At 42.7% G+C, this 19,602-nt stretch overlaps 1 protein-coding gene across 13 annotated transcripts in view; it reads left to right on the forward strand.

Annotated features, from left to right (window-relative positions):
* The window catches only part of LOC108502566 (ankyrin repeat and KH domain-containing protein 1), a 99,542-nt gene that overhangs the window by 63,561 nt on the left and 16,379 nt on the right, over positions 1-19,602 (forward strand). For all 13 annotated transcript variants that reach the window (XM_017825606.1, XM_017825613.1, XM_017825614.1 and 10 more), the window contains exons 16-28: positions 6,995-7,140; positions 7,286-7,397; positions 8,227-8,372; positions 9,832-9,974; positions 10,785-10,998; positions 12,197-12,372; positions 12,935-13,097; positions 14,229-14,324; positions 14,589-14,705; positions 15,678-15,852; positions 16,205-16,658; positions 17,063-17,140; positions 18,605-18,751. In XM_017825606.1, the coding sequence (XP_017681095.1) occupies positions 6,995-7,140; positions 7,286-7,397; positions 8,227-8,372; positions 9,832-9,974; positions 10,785-10,998; positions 12,197-12,372; positions 12,935-13,097; positions 14,229-14,324; positions 14,589-14,705; positions 15,678-15,852; positions 16,205-16,658; positions 17,063-17,140; positions 18,605-18,751 (2,167 nt within the window). The remainder of the gene's footprint in view (positions 1-6,994; positions 7,141-7,285; positions 7,398-8,226; positions 8,373-9,831; positions 9,975-10,784; positions 10,999-12,196; positions 12,373-12,934; positions 13,098-14,228; positions 14,325-14,588; positions 14,706-15,677; positions 15,853-16,204; positions 16,659-17,062; positions 17,141-18,604; positions 18,752-19,602) is intronic.

Genomic DNA, 19,602 nt, shown 5'->3' on the forward strand with positions numbered 1-19,602 from the left:
ACCTATTTTTGCATTAATTTGTGTGCTCAGTTTCCCTCTCTCTCCTTCCCTCCAAATACGTCTTGGGGTTTTCCAGTTTGGGAATACTTGCTTGAGAATGAAGTTCCTGATTAGTGCTATTAATCCTAACAGTGACTTCCAATTCTAACATGAGACTTTTAAATACCTTTTTTTTTTTTCTCAAAAAGTGCAAAACTTCCTGTACTGGACACCTGTTTTAGCCCCTTTGGCCTCATCTTTTTCTGTGCTTCTTTACAAAGCCTCGTCATTAGTAGTGCCCATTAGGAAACCAGAAAGCATGGCAGATTTGTATCTTCTGTAGAATTTTCTGTGCAGGCTTATACCTCAGTGACTTTCTTCCATGTGATAGCCATCTCTAGAAAAAAAAAAAACAAATTGCTGTCACTTGTAAGGACAAATGTGCCCCTCTCCTTGCTGCTGGAGCTTAAACACAGCCTGGAATCCACGCACAACTGCTCCGTTCTGTGATGGCTTATGTTTGCAGAGTCCCCCCTAAAGCCTGGTTGTATGGGAATATCTGCTGGTTAGATGTTCCACATGGCAAAAACGTGTCCTGTTAGCTGGAGGAAAAGCAAAAACCCCAACATCCTTCCAAGTGTTGATACAGTGTGAAGAGGAATGAGAGTTCCCACACATCGGGGTGTTTGAGTCCCCTCGTGCAAAAAGAGGGATCACTTTGGGTCACTTCATTTCGTGGATTTGACTAGGATTGAGGTTTGCTGCTGGAGGTATGTAGGATATAGCCAGTGTTGTTTGGTCTGTAGTTTTGCTTTTTTTCTTTTTTAATTCAGTGTTTTTCAACTTTTCTTTGTGCCTTGTGCCTGTGCCCCTGCCCATTATTTTCCTGTTTGTCTCCCCCTGCCCTTCCCGTTTCATGGTTGGTGCCCTGTCCTCTGAAGTTTATGTCGAGGCTGTAGAAGTGTTGGTGAGATCTGTGGCCAGCCATTCCTGGGAGCCTTTGGAATGGTAATTGCATCAAGCTCATGCAAGTTGAGACCACCTGTGACTTTGCAACCTCCCATGGAACCCACAGGCAGTGGAGGAGTGTGGGGTGCTTGTACCACTCCCATCTGCTCGCTGGTGTAATTCCAGTAAAGCCTCTTGTTTTGTAGAGCATTGGTGTTAGTTCCCCCTGTTCTGGCATCTGCTCCGTGGTGCTCTTCAGAATATTCAACCAACATTAAAACATTCTCAATTTTTATTACTTAAAATTTTAGTACTGGAGTGTGTGAGGAGGAAAATTTGAATGGTTGATGCAAAGCATGATCAGCGAGGTCTTGACCGTCGGAGTAGTTGCAGAGAGTTGAACGTGTGTAGCACGAGGCTCTGGAGTCTGTACCCCCTCGTGGTCAGCAACTTGTGTTACATCCAATGCCCCCACAATGAAAAGTGCTGCGGTGTGAGAACTCTGCTGGGCAAAAAAAGATTGCAAACAACCAGAAAAACCATCTTAAAAATCATTAAAAACCCCTCGGATAGATATTGGTTCATTTTCTGAAACTGGTTACTATTTTTGCTCAGTAATTAAAGACTTTTTTTTGCTAAGAAGTGAGATTTACTGATTTCAAAAGTAACTACAAATAGCACCCTCTTCTGCAACTATTAGAAAGTACATTTACAGAAATGCAACTCAAGGAAACTTCAGCTGGCGAATTACAGAGGCTTCTGCAGAAGTGTTTTGATGTTGCTTCATTGAAATATATTTTCTTCTTGAAATTCCTGAGTTTCTTTTACTTCTCTCCCTCCCCCCAAAAAATTGTTGGGAGATAGATAATTTTCTCACTTTTTAAATCCAGACTGTGTGAAAGTGATCCCCAGGGAAATTATAAATCTGAGATAGAGTAAGATTGTGTCCATGTAAAAACGAACTGTAAACTTCCCTACTCATACTCTGAACTCTTTGATCCGTATTTAAAGTGCACTTTTTTCCACAAACTTGCCAATTAGTCCTTAATTTTTTTAAGAAATTCTGAGCAGTAGAAACTGTTACAAGAACTGATTTTTACATGTGTGCTACAGATCCAGGTAAAATGGTTCAGGGGCTTGTGCATGGGAAACTTTGATTTTAGGGAGGTTTTGTCCCCTTAATCCCACTGCTGGAGCTGCTGTGATGGTGGTGAATGACTCTGGGTTTCAAGAGGTATGAACATTTCTATTCCTGCTGAGTATTCCATTTTGGATGGGGGCTGCTTCAGAGGAACAGAAATGCCTTTTCCCTCTGCCCTGGAATAGCTTTTCCTGTTGCTCATACCAGTGGTGATATCCAGAGGAGATGGTCCAAGGCTGGAGACAGGGTGGGATGGCTGGGGGTGTTCAGCCTGGAGAAGAGAAGGATTTGGGGAGACCTTACAGCCTTTTCCAGTGCTTAAAGGGGCTCCAAGAGAGCTGGAGAGAGACTTTGAACAAGGGCCTGGAGTGACAGGATGGGGGGGAATGGCTCCACACTGCCAGAGGGCAGGGTTAGAGGGGATATTAGGGAGAAATCCTTCCCTGTGAGGGTGGGGAGGCCCTGGCACAGGTTGCCCAGAGAAGCTGTGGCTGCCTCTGGATCCCTGGAAGTGTCCAAGGCCAGGTTGGACGGGGCTTGGAGAAACCTGGGCTAGTGGAAGGTGTCTCTGCCCATGGCAGGGGGTTGGAATGAGATGATCTTCAAGGTCCCTTCCAGCCCAAGCCATTCTGTGAACTTACATTGCAAGAGGCAAATTTTTCCAAGCCCCACTTGGGACCAGTTGTAAGGGAGAACTTGCATTTCTGTAAAGCCACAAATCTGTATTTTGCTGACCAACTTAACAGTGAAAACATATATAAATGGAGTGTTTATCTTATCATTTCTCTGTGTCTGCTGGCACAGTCTGCTGGCTGAGTTGTTGAGGTTGTGGATGTCAAAGTGCAAAGTGGCACCTGCCTGGCAGTGAGTCGTGGGCAGATATGTTACCTGTGTCCCATCTTTCAAAAAGCTACACAGAGGTACCCAAGTACCTTTTGGAAAGTCAACTAAAACCTAAAAACAAAGCATCTCTTTCCACTCCAGAATGTTTTGGTTGTAATGGAGTTTTTAGATGTGCTGATGCTAAAATCTTGCACCTAATCCTGTGCTGAAGATGTGACTTACTGCAGTCAAAATCAGGTTTACTAAAGAGACAGAGACATGGTGCAGTTTAGAGTGGGAAAGCAGTAAATTAGTTTGGAACACATCTACCATTTTCATTACTCAATATTTGGTTTCTTGTGGCCTCTTGTCTTGCATAGTTGGAGCTTCATTTCAGTTCAAGTTCTTCATTTACTGTAGTAGATTTCTTAGTTGGCAGTATCTGAATTGAGGCTTTTTTTCTGGTGTAGAGTATCAAAGATGAGGAACTTTCTTTTCTCTGTTGCTGGGCTTTGTCTTTAGTTGAAATATTTTTATTTCTCTTTGTTTTACTCAGCTGGTATTTTTAGGCTTCTGTCCCACTTTCCTCCTGTGAGCTCATGTTTCTAAACTGAAATTTCAGGTGTCTTTTGAGAAACTTATTCAGTTCTGAAATTCTGGTTGTAGTCAGTGATACAGAATTATGGTAAGGATTTGAAAGGTGCCATCTGAGTTACTGTGTTTAGGATTGGTGTTTGGAGTAAAACTGGTTCCTGGGATAATCTGGAGTGAGAAATGGTGACTCATGAAAGGAGCCGCAGTTACCAACGTGCAAAAGCCTCTGTGCAGTAGCAGGTTCCTGAGGAGCTGCATGGACAGGCTAAAAGGCTGCTCAGGCATGAAAAAGGATGGTTCTCTTTGTCCTAAAAATCCCAGTTCCTTGGAGGATAGGGGAAGGGAAATCCAAGCCCAGTATTCCTGAATGTCCATGCTCACGGCACGGCAGCAGTTGGGTAGAAAGAGTTCAGGCTACAGCTGAAATCTCATCCAGAGCTTTGCTCCAGGTTCTGTAAATGCATCCAGAGTTATATTGTATAAAATACCGAGTTCTTGCTTTCTGTTGCTTTGCTCATGTTTCCTTTGATATTTTATCATAACTTTGGGAAATAGTCACCCATGTCTTTGGAGGCCGGTGTTCAGCTTCACACTGATACAAAGACAGACCCTTGGGAACATTGCAAGCCCTTCATAGCACGTGAGGAAACTTGGATTTTGTCGTGTGTAGGATAACTTTTTTTTTTTAAACAAGTCTTTTAAATATTGAAGCCTATGGGAACATCTAAAACCTATGTCACAAAACTAGCAATATGTGAAGATCACATTGCGAAAATGAATTTTTTTGAAATTTTTAATCGAAGCCTGACTATCATTGTGTCTATCAGTGCCCTTTCTGGTGTGAAGACAAAACACCTCTTCAGTAGGAAGCAATCTGCATGTTGGAAAGTTCTCCCCTTTTCTCCTCAGAGGGCGAAAGCCACCGATTTTAATTTGGTGTAGAGATGCTGCAGGTGCTCATCCACCTCAGTTGGGTCTGTCCCCTCCATCCAGCCTTTCCTTGGAGCCATGGTGGGTTTAGCCCCTCCAGCCAGCCTTTCCTTGGAGTCACAGGCAGTGCCAGTGCTGCCCTCACTGCTGAGCTGTGGTTCCACAGCCATTCCACGTTAATGCCACATTGGAACCATTGCTGCAAGGTCATCTTTAAGTTAAAAATCTGTCTTTTGCTGTGTAGCTTGGGCTGAGCTAAATCAGCCCCATGGAACTGGAGGCAGAAGTTCTCAGGTGGGTTTTGCTCCACGGGCCCATCTTGCTAATCACACTGAGGGAATAAAAATCGACAGTTTGAAAGATCCTGCAATTCTGTAAACTTGGCAGTTATAGAGGGGGTAATTAAATGGTGGGCATTGTTAGGAATATTTGTTGTTAGATTTTATTTTAATTGGGGTATCAGTGCAGGGTTTCTGTGCATTTCTGCTGCCTTTGGTGTTCTCTCTCCTGTTTGACATCGTTGTTACTGTGCACGTGAAGTGCTTAACACACACTCACATGTTTTAAGCACATGATGAAAATCTGAAGTATGCAAGAAATACTTGGACATTTTCAGTCATGGTTGTGAAATATAGAGAACCTGTGGAACCTGTGACAGCAACACTGAATATTTTACGTTAAGGACCCTTAAACTGGCTCCAGTGCACACCTTGCTCTGCATGCACAGCACATGCATGTGGTTTTACATGTATCTGTAGTTAGAAGAATCTGAAAACACTGAGCCAGTGTCCTCCCTGAGGAAGGACCAGCTTGATTCACAAAAGTCCTTAACAGGCTGATTTGGTGTCTTGTATTTTGGAAGGAATAATCTTTAGAAATCCAGTTATTATCATGCACTTTGGTGCATGGAGCAGGAAGACAATTGTGTTACATTAATTAATACCCATTTGCTGCTGTAAGTGGTAATCCATAGTGAGCAGATGAAGTGGGAGCTTTTGTACTTGAAACTTTTGCTACAAACCTGGTTTGCTCCTGAAGGTTGTAAAGGGAATTCAGATCCAGTACTTTTTTGTTCAAATGTGGTGACCAAATGTTAATGCTGGTTTTGCTGATGCACAGAGGAGGATGCTTTACTTAAAAAATACAGCTGGAAACTGCCATCTTCCCAAATTTCAGTGACAGCCCTCCCCAAGTTTCCAGAACCCAATGGAAGGGACCCATCTAACTGTGCTCTGGTCTGTGTTTCCTTTGTCACACACAGGCTGAATTAGAGTATTAGTGGTTGTGTTGGGGATTTTCTAGGACTTTTCCACCTACACTATTTTCCTGTGAGTAATTGCTGGTGTGCAGTTTGTCAATGGAATGAGTAAGGTTGAGCTGGGAAAGGTTGGCAAAATTTTCCTCTTAAGTCATACACAGATTTGAGTTCATCCTTCATCTTCATTTAATGCTTGAAACACTTGGACAAAAGCAAAATGCTGCAGCTTATTTCTGACCTGTAGTTGTTAGTGTTTTCCTTCAGCTGCTTCTTCCAGAAGTACTGCAAAATACTCTGTGTTTTGGAATAACTAAAGCTCACCGGGTGCTCTGTCTGATGAGGCCACACAATAGAGACATTTGGCAATCCAGCAGTGACAATACTTGTCAAATCCAGCTGCTCTATCAGCAGGAATTACTGTGCCTAAAGAGCACATGGAATGAGCGTGTAGGTGTGTTAGACTTTCCTGGCAGGTAATCCCAGCTGAGCCTTCAGGGATCCAGGCTCTTCTTGGATTCTCCTCTGGCTACAGAGGCAGGCAGAGGTCCTGGCCCCATAGTGGATAAGTGCAGGGAGATTTCTCTGCTTGTTCATTTAAAACTAGGTGGAAAAAATCCAATTCTCAATTATCTATTTTTTTAAAAACTGTTATTTTTTTTAAAAATAAGATAAAGTTTCATTCCCTGTGTTGCTGAGCTGCGCTGGATCTTCAGGATGACATCTTTTACAGGCTGTGCATCAATCAGAATAAATTTTAGGGAGCACAGTTTTCAGCTTTCTTGTTTTTGTTGACTGCCCCCTCCTGTCTGCTTCCCTTCTGCCTTCCTGGGTTGGTTTAACTCTGAGACATGATTAATAGTGGGAGTTGCTGTCAGTCATCTTGCTCTGAAAAACTTCTCTGGAGGCTGTGTGCACTAACCTTTACGTGAAAAATTTTGAAAGTCCAGAATAAGTCTGTATTTCTGAACATTAGGTTGTGTGTTAGTGATAAATCATTTGCCTGTTTAGACTGAGCATATGATTGAACTCTTAACAGTGCAGGTTACAATTCGAAAAGGATAACTAATCACCTTCATAATTCACACTTGTAATGCATACAGACTAATTCATAAAATTATTTCCTAACTTACCACAGTTTGGAGATGATGCTTACACCGTTTAACTGCTGGAAAGCTGCTTTTTGTTTGTAGGAACACTTAATTTGTTCCCCCCCCCGTTACTGTTTTGCTATTACACCACTGCAGTTTGACGGGACTTAATATTTTTCGTATAAAGATACGACATTCCTAAGGGTGGATTAACAACCTGGTGTTACTTTTCAGCTGTGAACAGCAGAGTGCCCAGTGGCTCCACCAGCTCCTCGCACACTACAGAGTCCCCCACACCCGAGCCCTGCCCGCAGGCACCGAGCAATGTGCCCTCCCAGTCCGTGCTCCCCATGTACCCCTCAGTGGACATCGATGCACACGTGAGTAATGGCAGCTGGGCTGGAGTGGATTTGCTTCCTGAAAGGGGGGGAAAAAAAAATTAATCTGGGTGCTGTTGTAGAATTATTGAAGTTCTCTTTATTTTTAATTTCTGAATTTCTGTTTCTTCCCCCTTTCCCCGTGCAGACTGAGAGTAATCACGACACTGCTCTGACCCTGGCGTGTGCGGGAGGGCACGAGGAACTCGTGTCCGTGCTGATCGCTCGTGGTGCCAACATCGAACACAGAGACAAGAAAGGTGAGTTAGAACAGTTAGAACAGCAGCACAATTTGAGCACGAACTGCAGCGTGAAACAGCCAACTTCAAAATGGTGTTTGGGATTCATTGCTTCAAAATGTGTTCTTGCAAAAAAATGTGTTCTTGCACTTCACGTGCCACACGAAGCCAGTGACACTGCGTGCACTTCTGCCTGCGTTTTTGGAAGGATATTCACCTGAGCGGGATCTTAAGCACATTTGTGAAACGTGAGGCACTTTGGGCTTTGTGATTCACTCCCTGCAAAAAAACCTTGGCAAGCCAGGGCTGATGGGGTAACCATCCAACCTTGGCTGACAGAGCTGAAGGGTAACAGTTGTCAGGTTGGGTATCGTTGTTCTCGGTAACAGAGTTCAACAAAATCTCAAATCTTGTAAAGCTGAGAGGGCAAAACCATCACACCACACACCTTGGAGCTCACACTGACCACTGGCAACCAGCAACACACACAGGGCAGATGGGGTCCCTGCTTGGAGCTTCATTGAATAGGAATTAAGCAGAAAACCGTGGCCTCTCCAGAGAGGGGAACTGGTTGGAACTTAATCCAAACTGGTCACTGCAAGCACTGTCTAGATTTTTTTTGCAGAACCTTTCGCTGGAATCAGAGCCTTGGAATCAGAGCCCGTGGCAGGGGCAAAAGAGGTTTGAGAAAGGCTCTGAGGTTGTGGCCTATGCCAGGAAACCCCCAGTCTGAGGAAGACATACCTGAACAATAGAATTCATTATGAATTAACCCTTTTGTGCATTTCTGCTCCTTAATAACACTTGTGAGATACTCAAGGCTGCTTCTAACACCATGTCACGTCACTAGGTTTTACGCCTTTGATTCTGGCTGCAACTGCTGGACATGTTGGTGTCGTGGAAATTCTTCTGGACAAGGGTGGGGATATTGAAGCACAGTCCGAGCGCACAAAGGATACTCCGCTTTCCTTGGCATGCTCTGGTGGACGCCAGGAGGTACAGACACGTGTCCTCAAAGGGCTTGAGTTGTTACTTGTGGATAGTTTTTATTTGTACAGAATTGGGGTTCTTCTGTTGATGATAAATCCTTCTTTTTTTCTGGAAGGTTTTTCACCTGTGTTAAGTGTAACTAATTTAAGGCCTTTTCTTCTTCCAAGAAAGGAAGAAGACATTTAAGGCTTTTTTTCTTCCCTCCCTTGTCCTGTCCCAGTTTTGTTAGCTAATGGTTGTGGTCACTTGTGATCACTTGTCTTCAGTCAGTGTGTCCTCACAAGGTAAGGACTCCTGTGAGGGCAGCAGAGATGTTTATTGAATAACTTTATTCACTGAACACTTCCCTTATGCATCTTCCTGCTCTCAAAACTGAAACAGCTGGTGCAGGCACACAGGGACAGGAACTGGAATTTGGTGTGGGCAGTAAATGTCTTTGGGGCTGATGAGTGCAGATGCAATGCAGGGCACATTGCACCAGGCTTTTAAGGATGTCACATTTTTTTGTGTGTGTTGTTATTGTCCAAATAACATTTGTTAAATCCTTCCTACTTCAGTCACGTGCATACTTGCTTAGAAGATGGCAGGGAGATAGCCAAGGGTTCCATGCTAGAGTAATGTAAAGATTCAAATAGTTGGACAAAATTGGAAAGTTTCCACTTTACCTTTGAATTGCAGATTTTTACTAGTAAAAGTACTTCTCACAAATAAAAGATAAGATCAGTGTGGCCTGTGAGAGCATTATGTATTGAACAGCTCAACTCTTTTATTCTTCCTCTTTATTTTTTTTCCTTATGCCAGTATCTACCTCTTACATTTCTGGCTTAGCAACTTCTGAGGCAGCCTTATTTCTGACATATTTGGAAATCACCTGGCCAATGTTAGTAATAAAATGAGGTGCACTAAAGTGCAGTATATCACCCAAAATGTTTTAATTTCCCCCAGTTTTGTTTCTCTTAGGCAGCTTCTGATAGAGGTGTCCTTCCTCATGCTGGTCCCACTAACATCAGTCACTCTGATTTTTACCTCATGTTTTTTTTGTAAAGCCCATGTGAAAAAAATGGTCAAACTTGGCTCGAGTGTCATTTGAATTCAAGTCGTGTGAGTTTCTGAAAGAGGTGCTCAAACAGTGTGAGACGTTATGGGAGTGGGATAGATCCCTTGTTTGCAAACTTGGAAGATTCAGAGGAAGAGCTTCACTGTAAAGCCTTGCATTCTTGTGTAGGTGGAACAATCTTTCTGGCAGACAAGTGCTCAGCTGCTGTGCTCATGGGCTGGGGAGGCTGCACAGAGATAGGGGAAAGTCAAGTAGAAGAGGGGAGAGATATTCCTGTGGAATCTTGTCTATTGACAGGGGAAGCTGGTAGCACATTGGAAAGTTTGAAGTTGTGATAAGCATCCTTTCACTCCCTGGATAACAGCAAAGGCCACGATATGTCTGTTAACACACGTGCTGTTTTTCCAGGTTGTTGATTTGCTGTTGGCCCGGGGAGCAAATAAGGAGCACAGGAATGTGTCAGATTACACGCCATTAAGCCTTGCTGCATCCGGGGGCTATGTTAATATCATCAAGATTCTTCTCAATGCTGGGGCAGAAATTAATTCCAGGTAAGGTACCATGTCACCAGCTGAGCTGCAGCACGGCACAGACACTCCGTGTTGGCTCCATACTGAGGTTGGAATCTCAGGTGCTTTCAGACCTCCCTGCAGCCTTTCTACACTGATGTTATCCTGTATGCTCATGTTATCTTAGTGCTTTTAAATTGCCTTTAGCTACCACAAACTTCATCTGACTTATACCTAAATTTTAAGGTAACATAGTTTGCAAACCTGTTCTTTCTCTTTCCCTTTTCTACCATTTTGGGATCTGGAAGTCAAACTATTTCCAGTAGAACTGGGTAAAGGAACCAGCCAAAGTGCTCAGGACACCTCTGTGTGTTTGTTTGAAAATACCTTTTCCAGGAAGAAGAACAAATTCACACAGCTATGTCTCTTAAGCCTCTTCTCCATTCATTTTAAGAAAACTCACATATATTCTATCACTAGATAGAGCAAGAGAACTCTTAACTAGAGAAAGTTAAAACTGCAGCTGTGCTAGAAACGTGTGTTTCTCTGAATGAATCAGATGCAGCCTTGATTTTTAGTAAATGTAGCTTAAGGCTTATCTGTGCTTCAGCCATCAGAATGTCTGAAAGCTGAAATGTATTTTCCTTGTTTATAAATTGCAGTTGCCTATTGCATGTAGTTCCTCTTGTGGTTTCTCCTAACCAATTAAAAATACTGCTATTTTAGGTCGGTGTCTATATTTGTATAGGTTATATGTTCTTTTCTGACATTTTGTTGCTCTTGGATACATTTGGAAAGCTCTTGGAGTTTTCCTCCAGCTCTGGGCACTGCAGTTGTGTTTCTTTTCCTTAGGACTGGGAGTAAGCTGGGAATTTCTCCTCTGATGTTGGCTGCTATGAATGGCCACGTCCCTGCCGTGAAGCTGCTGCTTGATATGGGTTCAGATATTAATGCCCAAATCGAGACCAACCGGAACACAGCCCTCACCCTGGCCTGCTTCCAGGGCCGGGCAGAGGTGGTCAGTCTGCTCCTGGACAGGAAGGCCAATGTCGAGCACAGGGCAAAGGTAAGGGGGGCACTCACCTTTCCTTATGATTTATTGCCTCTGAGCCGTCAAGTTTCTTCAAAGTTCCTGTGACTTTGAGCCTCTCGGGCTCAGAGGAGTTATTACATCAGAGCATTTAAACGTTCTGAAATGTGTGGTTTCTTTAAAGAAAGAAAAAAAAAAGGCATCAGTGATGAATTTTTTTGCGTTAGGGAAAAGCTGACTGGTCCTTCTGAGCTCATAATGAAACTTAGATTCACTCTTTCTAAACTTGACGTGATACTCATTAACAGAACAGATATTTTTACATACAAGTGAAGTCTAGGCAGGAAGAGAATAGTGTTGCTTGTGATTCTCATGTAGAGCAGACTTCTTGTCTACAACAGAAGTAGTGCAGTCAGAGTTTTTGTAAAGATTTTACATTGCTGTAGAACCCGTGGCTTCAGTACTGTGACCTTCTGTGCCTCTGAAATGCTCCACAGGTCCCATCCTTTGGTGCTCTGGGACAGCTTTGTGTCTCCTGCCATAAAGCAAGCTTAAAGCTTGTGTAGACAGCCAGACTGATTTCCCCAGCACAAAGGAATTTTTGGTAACTCCTAAGGCTGCTGAAATAATTGCTGTGTCTGTCTACCCCGCCTGCTTCTGGAATGACTGTGGCTGGAGGAAAGGGGATATGGATAAAAGCCAGCTCTCAAATGGTCAGTTGGGCATGTTAGCAGCTGGTGTAAGTTTATTTAACAGTCTGGCCTGGCAACTAAGTTGGGCCCAGATCAGTCTCAGTGCTAAGGGAGGCTAGAGAAAAGCTGTAAAAGCCAGTTTCTCAGTATTTTTGTAGAAACACTTGTGTCTTCATTTGAATCTGTTCTAACCTCTGTTGTAGAGATCCTGTTATAAACTTTGCTTTTGCTGTTGAGACAGGTATCTGGTGGTTCTTAGTCAACAGTTTGCTTGGGTTTGTATAAATCGAAGCCCAAGAGTGTCTGGTTTTTGGGTTGGTTTTGTTTGGTTGGTTTGTGTGTGGGTGTTCTGTTTTGTTGTTGGGGGTTTTTTTGTTGGGTTTTTTGGGTATTTTTGAGACAGAGACTGCTTGAAGTTAGGCTCCTAAACTAAATACAGGCAGCTAAATAAAAAAATCTTATTTCCCTTTGTAGGAATCATTTATGTCTTATCCAAAGTGTATTGTACAGATTTCACAGAATAACTTGTTCTCTTTGCACAGACTGGTCTCACACCTCTGATGGAAGCAGCTTCAGGAGGCTATGCAGAGGTTGGAAGGGTTCTCCTTGACAAAGGAGCAGATGTGAATGCCCCACCTGTGCCTTCCTCAAGAGACACAGCTTTAACCATTGCAGCAGACAAGGGTCACTACAAGTTCTGCGAGCTCCTCATTAATCGGTAAATCGTGTCTTCTAATTAAGTGTTCAAGGGTTGGACAGGGCTCCGAGCAACCTGATCTCATGGGTGACATCCCTGCCCATGACAAGGGGGTTGGAACAAGATGATCTTTAAGGTCCCTTCCAACCCAAACCATCTATGGCTTTATGATTAGTGGCACGTCTCTTCTGCTCATCCTCAGTGTCACTTGGGGGGCAAAGCCTGGAAGCAGCTCTTGAGCTTTTCAAGCAGAACCCTGTGCACTGCTAAAATCTCAAGGGACTGCTTTGTCCTGTGGGTAGTCACCACACTGATGATAATTTAAAGGTTGCTGGTTGCATACCTGTGGTGCAATAGGTGACACAAAGTGCATGTTGGTTTCTGTCAGGGAGATTTAAGTGATCCCCACGTCACGATGTCGGAAATGAAACAGCAAATTTCAGGGACAGAATTTCTCGTATTTAGCCACTATATTTCAGTTATTAAAGTTCTATATCCAGTTGTACTCTGGTCTTTTGTGATCTTACTGGCTTTCACCTTCACTTATCCCCTGTTTCCCTCTGTTCCACTTGTGTGTTTTCAGAGGAGCCCACATCGACGTTCGGAACAAGAAAGGAAACACCCCGCTGTGGCTGGCAGCGAATGGGGGGCACTACGATGTGGTCCAGCTGCTTGTCCAAGCAGGAGCAGACGTGGATGCTGCAGATAATAGGAAAATTACCCCTCTTATGTCAGCATTTCGCAAGGTAGGAGACCAACATTTATGTTTTCAAAACAGTGCTTCTCGCTTGGGCTTGAATCTGAACGCTTGGTTTGGGAAGAATCGAATATAACTCAGCAAAAGGAATACTTTGGTAAAAATACCTGCCTTGACATAATCATAATTGCTGTACTTCACACAGATCCAGTTTTTGAGAGGTGAAAAAGCTGTTCCAGAAACCATATTCACTTTATTATTTCCAGTTGTACACTGTCCAAAAACTTCCACCGTTTGGGACTTTTGCCAGATTGAGGTTTCCATAGTTCCCTCTACCTGTCTGGACTGTACTGCTTGTTTCAGTCCTGCTTTTGAGATGAACACAGCACCAGTCTGGAATAAGCTGTGCCCATTCCTTTGTGCTTCTCCTCTTCTGTTCCTAATCTGTTGTGATGGGATACTTTGTGTAGTCGGCTCATTTGTCACCTACTGCCTTTTCTTCTTGGCAGGAAGAACGTTGCTTTCTGATGGTTTCATCAGTTGTGGTGTTGGATGCAAGGATCCTATATCAGAGGAATTTATTCACTGTAGCTGCTTCACCTTTAATGAAACAGCAAATAAGTGTGCAGCTTTTTTGGCAAACAGCCGTGCTGAGCATGCCACTGCTGTCTTCTTTCACATAACTTCAGAAGCAGCAGTTGGGTCCTTTGTGTGGTTGCACGGTGTATCCCAGTAGCAAAGGAATGTTTACCAGGATAACATACAGGTGGCTCAGTTCCCTGATCAGAGTTACCTTGTAACTGAGCAGTCTAAGTTAGTTCCATGGTGTGAGTGGCAAAAGAGTGGATTGGGTGACAGATGGTGTCTAAGGAGTGTTGTCCTGGCTGTTACTAAAAATATGACGATCTCTTTCTTTCCTTGGGCCTGATTTGGTCCTTGTATTTTAAAATAAGAAATAACTTGTGCAAGAGCTTGTCTTTGCCACCTTGAAGCACAACAGTAGCTGTGCTGTCAGCACCAAGCAAGCAGCAACTGCCCTTCTCCCCAGACAGCAGCTCACCAGACACGTTCTTGCTTATTACGAGTCTTCTGCATTGGACTAAGAGATATCAAACCTGTATTTTGATGGTGAGTGTTGACAATTGTATACAAGAGATTAGAATTTTCTTTGCTGTTCTAGGGGCACGTGAAAGTAGTTCAGTTCCTGGTGAAAGAAGTGAACCAGTTTCCTTCAGACATCGAGTGCATGCGCTACATAGCGACCATCACAGACAAGGTGAGCTGGAACTGGGGACCAAACCCTGCCCTGAATTTTCAGCAAAAATATACATGGGAAGTTCTTAAGTGTTCAAAAACTGAACTGTTTGCGTGTTTCCTTCTTAATACAGAACTTAAAAAATAAATCAGCATTTACAGTCCCGTTCTGTGAAATAGTTTGTATGTTTATGACTACAGGGGAGCCGATCTTTTGTTTTAGGGTAAGGCTCACTCCTCGGTTTGTAGTTTCTTACGGGTCTAGTAAGACAAGTTTGTATTCCAGGACCTGTTGAAAAAGTGTCACCAGTGTGTGGAGACGATTGTGAAAGCTAAAGACCAGCAGGCTGCAGAAGCCAATAAGAATGCAACTATATTGCTGAAGGAGCTAGACCTGGAAAAAGTGAGTAAAGCATTGCTGTTGTGTAGCAGAGTGGTTTGAACTGTGTGTGAACCCATGGGCTGTGTTTCCTTTGCTGCTTCTTGTGCTGTGACTGTGTGTTCCTTCCTCTAATATGTAAGTGAAGCACATGCTGAAGGTGGTAAATTATAACTGACTTCTGCTTCAGCCACTCCATTGTCCTTTTTAGGAAAGCTTGGACTTAACAATAGTTTCCTTAGGCAGAAGCTCTCTGGGATCATCTCAGAGCAGAGGATGTGGGACTAAGGGAGGTCTCCAGTCTCATGGTGTGTTTATGTGTGTGTAAATCATAATCCATAAGCATTTGGTGGACTTCTGTTCAGTGCAGTTCTGTTCAGAATTGAGCAGGTAGTGGGGAAAATCCCTTTATCCCTCTCTGAGAACACTGTGCAGTATCCTGAAGTAAAGCACTTACACACTCTTTAGTGGGCTCTCTCTTATGATGTTCTTACCATTTTTGACAAGTTCCACATTAGTGTATTAACACACATCAGTTGCTGTGCATAACTACAGTGCAACATAAATGACTGATTCCATATATTTAAAAAGTGGTTAAAATTAGAGCAGTTCTATGTAAAATACTCTTTTGAGTACTGACTGTTGAATCAAAGATGTGAACATCACTGCAAAAATATTGCTGAGGTTATTAAATATTTGTTTGAGAAAGGACTGAGAGGATGAGAGATTTTGCTGGTTTTCCAGCAAAACTGTATTTTTGTAATACCTCTGTTTTGGTTGTTATTTTGTTGTTATTCCTTAAAGTTTTTGGACCAGCTAGTCCTGTTGTTCCATAAGGTCTGCCCAGTTTCTGTGTAATGATTCAGTATGTGACATTCTAGTTCATCCTGCTCTCTCCTTTCTCCCTTCCCTCAGATTTCTAGTGAAGATCTGAATTATAAGGATAATTTAGTCTGTGTGAAAATGTTTAAATATTCATCTTTTCCTCCTACATAGTCAAGAGAGGAAAGCAGAAAACAAGCTCTTGCAGCCAAAAGGGAGAAAAGGAAGGAAAAGAGAAAGAAGAAGAAAGAGGAACAAAAAAGAAAACAAGAAGAAGATGAAGAAAACAAGCCTAAGGAAACTCTGGAACTGCAAGAAGATGACGATGAAGAAGAAAACGACGATGAAGGTAAAGAACAAGTGTTTCTATGAACAATGTAGTTGTGGGGGTGCCTTTTTTTAACTGTCCAGGGACTATGTGTGAAAGCTGGTCTCTCTTACTCTGGCAGTGTTGCATGGCTGCTGCCCTGGTTCTTCCCTCCACAGTCTTGAGTTCCTGGCAAAACTCCTTTGTTCACTTTTTTACCCCCCCTCATTTGTTCATGAGAGTCTTTCACTCTTGGAGGATTTACACCTAAATGTAGTGCAGGTATTGTGACGGCTCAGCAAGGAGCATAACTTGAGCTGTAGTGTGTGTTCAGTCAGGGCACTGACTTCTATACTGTGTGGGTTCTGATTGTACATCACCTGGTTTTTTTCAGTGGAGCAAGAAGTTCCTATAGAGCCTCCAAGTGCAACTACTACAACTACAATTGGAATTTCTGCAACATCAACTACCTTCACAAATGCCTTTGGGAAGAAGAGAGCTAATGTGGTGACTACCCCCAGCACAAATAGAAAAAATAAGAAAAACAAAACAAAAGAGACTCCTCAGAATATGCAGATAATTTTGCCAGATCAGCATATATCTCTAGCACAGCAAAAAGCAGATAAAAATAAAATAAATGGAGAGCCAAGAGGCGGTGGTGCAAGTGGGAACAGTGATTCAGATAACTTGGATAGCACAGACTGCAATAGTGAAAGCAGCAGTGGAGGGAAGAGCCAAGAGCTGAACTTCACGATGGACACGAACTCCTCGGAGCGGCGCTATGCCTCACTGCTCATCCCCTCTCAGGAAGAGAAAACCAGCACCTCAGCTTCCAAAACACCAACCAGGTGAGACTGCCCTGTTCATTCCTTAATTCCCTGTTGTTTCACAAGCTCTCCACCAAAGGGTACACCCCCAAAGCCTGGAGAGCTCAGTCTGCTTTATTCGTGTAGCTCTTAAGTAATACTGTCAAGTGTATTGAACACAACCTCTTTAAAATGGTAAAGGTAAAACTTTTTGGCATTTCTGCCTGATTTTAAATACTATTTGAGCAAAATGGCTCTCTGTGCTCTTTAAGCATCTGTGTTTCAGTGTCAGCTTTATTAGAATTTATTTTAAAGTGAATAAGCTGGGACTTTAAGGAAGTACCAACTTTACTTATCATCCATTTACAGAAGTGTTTTTTGTGACCTGTTGACTGTTTTATGGTTTCATCATTAACTCATTTGACTTGCAATCTCTTTGTTTGAAGGAAGGAAGAAGTTGATGACTCCGAGCATTTCACCTGCCAGGTGGATGGCCAGTTTGATTTAAGCTTGTCGAGCCAGAGGTGAGAGCCATAAGAACTCAGGGGATATACAGGGCCGTGTGAACAGTTTGGAAGATCATTCAGTTCCCAGGGAATGTTCTGATAATTTTTGCAACACCATTTTCTGAATAGCTCATTGGTCTGAGTCAGAAACCGTAGATCCCCTCTGGGTCTTGTAGACTTTGTTTATTTTTACATCTGATTAGTGCAAGTCTGATCCTCCATAGCTGTGTTTTTAATTTCCATTTCCTGCACTAAGGGAGGGGAGAGGGTACAGGGGATGATCTGCAGGATACTGGGCTGACTGAGAACCCATCTTCAGTAAAAACACGCACACTGTGGCATCAAAAAGGGCAAAGAGAGAGGGCTGTGGTCAGACTGACTGAGGAGTTTGTCTGGGAGTGGGAAGAGAGTTGGGATTTTCTTTTTTCTTTCTCCTTTTTTCTCCTCAAAGTTAGGTGCAGAAGTAGTGGATTCATCAGCCCTTGTAGTTGGGGGGGTGTGTTTTGAGCTTGCCTTAGGAATGTTAGAAGTTGGAATTTGCCTCTGTTCTGACCTATGAACATGAATTTTTCAGCCTTGGCCCTTTCATCCAAGGTCTGCTACAAGAGTCTCAGGGTCCTGTGCAGTTCACTGCAGCAGGATGAGCTAAATGCACACTTTTGACTCCTTGTTAGAGGTGGTTCTTCTGTTAGATAAAGTACACTGAGGAATCAAACATTATGTAAATGGGACTAGTGTAGTTATTGACTTCTGCAGGTGCTCTTTGGCTCTTGCACTAGGCAGACTTTGTCTCACAGTCATTTCTAAATTTTTGCCCTTCCTGAATTGCTCTTCTCTTTAATCACAGACATGCTGATGACAATGCTGCTGTAATTGAAACCAAAACTCAGACTTCATAGCAATGCTCTTCTGGAAAAATAACTAGATATTTTCAGATAAAGCAGGGAAAAGCTTTTAAAGTTTACTCTGGTATTGATATTCCCCAGTGGACTTTTTTCTATCACGTGCATTTTCTTGTTCTCTTTGCCTCGGTTTTCATTATCTGAGGACAGGTTCTCCACAGAACTTTCAAATGCCTTGGGTAGGTGTATTATCAGAGAGCTAAAACTTACTAAGGTAAAGAGAGAAAATGCTGCCATCTTAAAAGGTTCATTGTCTAAACATTGCTTTTCAAGAGGGGAGAACACAATACAGACACATAATTAGGAGGTACCTGAGTGGCTGTGTACCACCTATTACAAACTATTGTATTCTTAGTCCTTCTGGTATTATTTAATTCACTTTAACATTCTGCTTTTTGGAGGAAGGGCTTAGTCTTGACTAAAAGGTAAAAAATAACCCTCCCCAAAGTCACCTAACAGTTATTCCAGGTAGAAAATAAGAATAAAAACAGTTCATGCTACTAGTTTCAAGCTGCAGAAATGTAAACTTAATGCTGTGATTTTATTCTGTGATTTGTAATTAGCTCATTTCTGTTCCCAGACTTGATGGTGAAGGTCATTCGAATTCCTTGTCGACTACTTATAAGTCTGTTTCCCTGCCTCTGACCTCTCCAAATGTAAAGCTGAATCTGACCAGTCCAAAAAGAGGCCAGAAAAGAGAAGAAGGCTGGAAAGAAGTCGTTAGAAGGTAAAGACTTTAATTCTGTATTTAAAAACTGTCAGTGAACTTTTTAGCTTGTAAACCATTCTCAAATACAGAATGTCCAGCAAGGTTATATAATTCCAGAATTAACTTACAAAAAGTCTACCCCCCCTTACTCTTGCAGTGCTGTGAAAACCAATTGCAGACCTAATTTGTAGTGACTCCTCACTAACTTAACGTCAGCGTGACATGAACATTTTATTTGGTACGAGGGTTTTCTTCTCCTGTGAGTTCAGTGGAGTAAAGATAAAAGGAGAAGGGAGCAGAGGGCAGTGAAAAGCCCTACAGCAGATGATTGCACGTGAACTAAGGGCAGGATGGATGTGAGTAGAGGAGAGATGGATGATCTCTTCAAGGCCAGAATTCACTGTGCTTTGAGCAGTGACCTTGATCACTTGTTCTGTGGAAAATTTATTCACCTAAATGTGAGTGGTTGGAGGTACAGTGAGATTTAAAGGTTTTCTGTGAAGCAAACTTTTCCTTTGAAAATGTACTGGGGTTTATTGTATGGCCATTAACAGCCCAGTATCTTTCTTGTAACCTTTATCATATCTGCTGCTTGTAACTAGAATGGTCATCTGGCTTTCCTCTTTTTGTTCTCTTTATCAAAAAGAAATACAGCACGAACATACAGCTGTCAGATGCTTTTGGCTGCTCTTATGAAACTCTCCTGCTTTTCTTCAGTGGCAGTGACCAGATATGCTCACTTTGGGGAATTTCAGGCTGTGTGCAAAGAACATAATTGTACAGAGAATGTAATGCGTTCAGATCAGGGGAAGCCACAGACTGTTCTTAATAAAGGTTTAAAAAGGGAGCTTAATATGAAAATTTAGGTG

The sequence above is a fragment of the Lepidothrix coronata genome, unplaced genomic scaffold (assembly GCF_001604755.1).
Source record: "Lepidothrix coronata isolate B3197 unplaced genomic scaffold, Lepidothrix_coronata-1.0 Scaffold121, whole genome shotgun sequence".
NCBI lineage: Eukaryota > Metazoa > Chordata > Aves > Passeriformes > Pipridae > Lepidothrix > Lepidothrix coronata.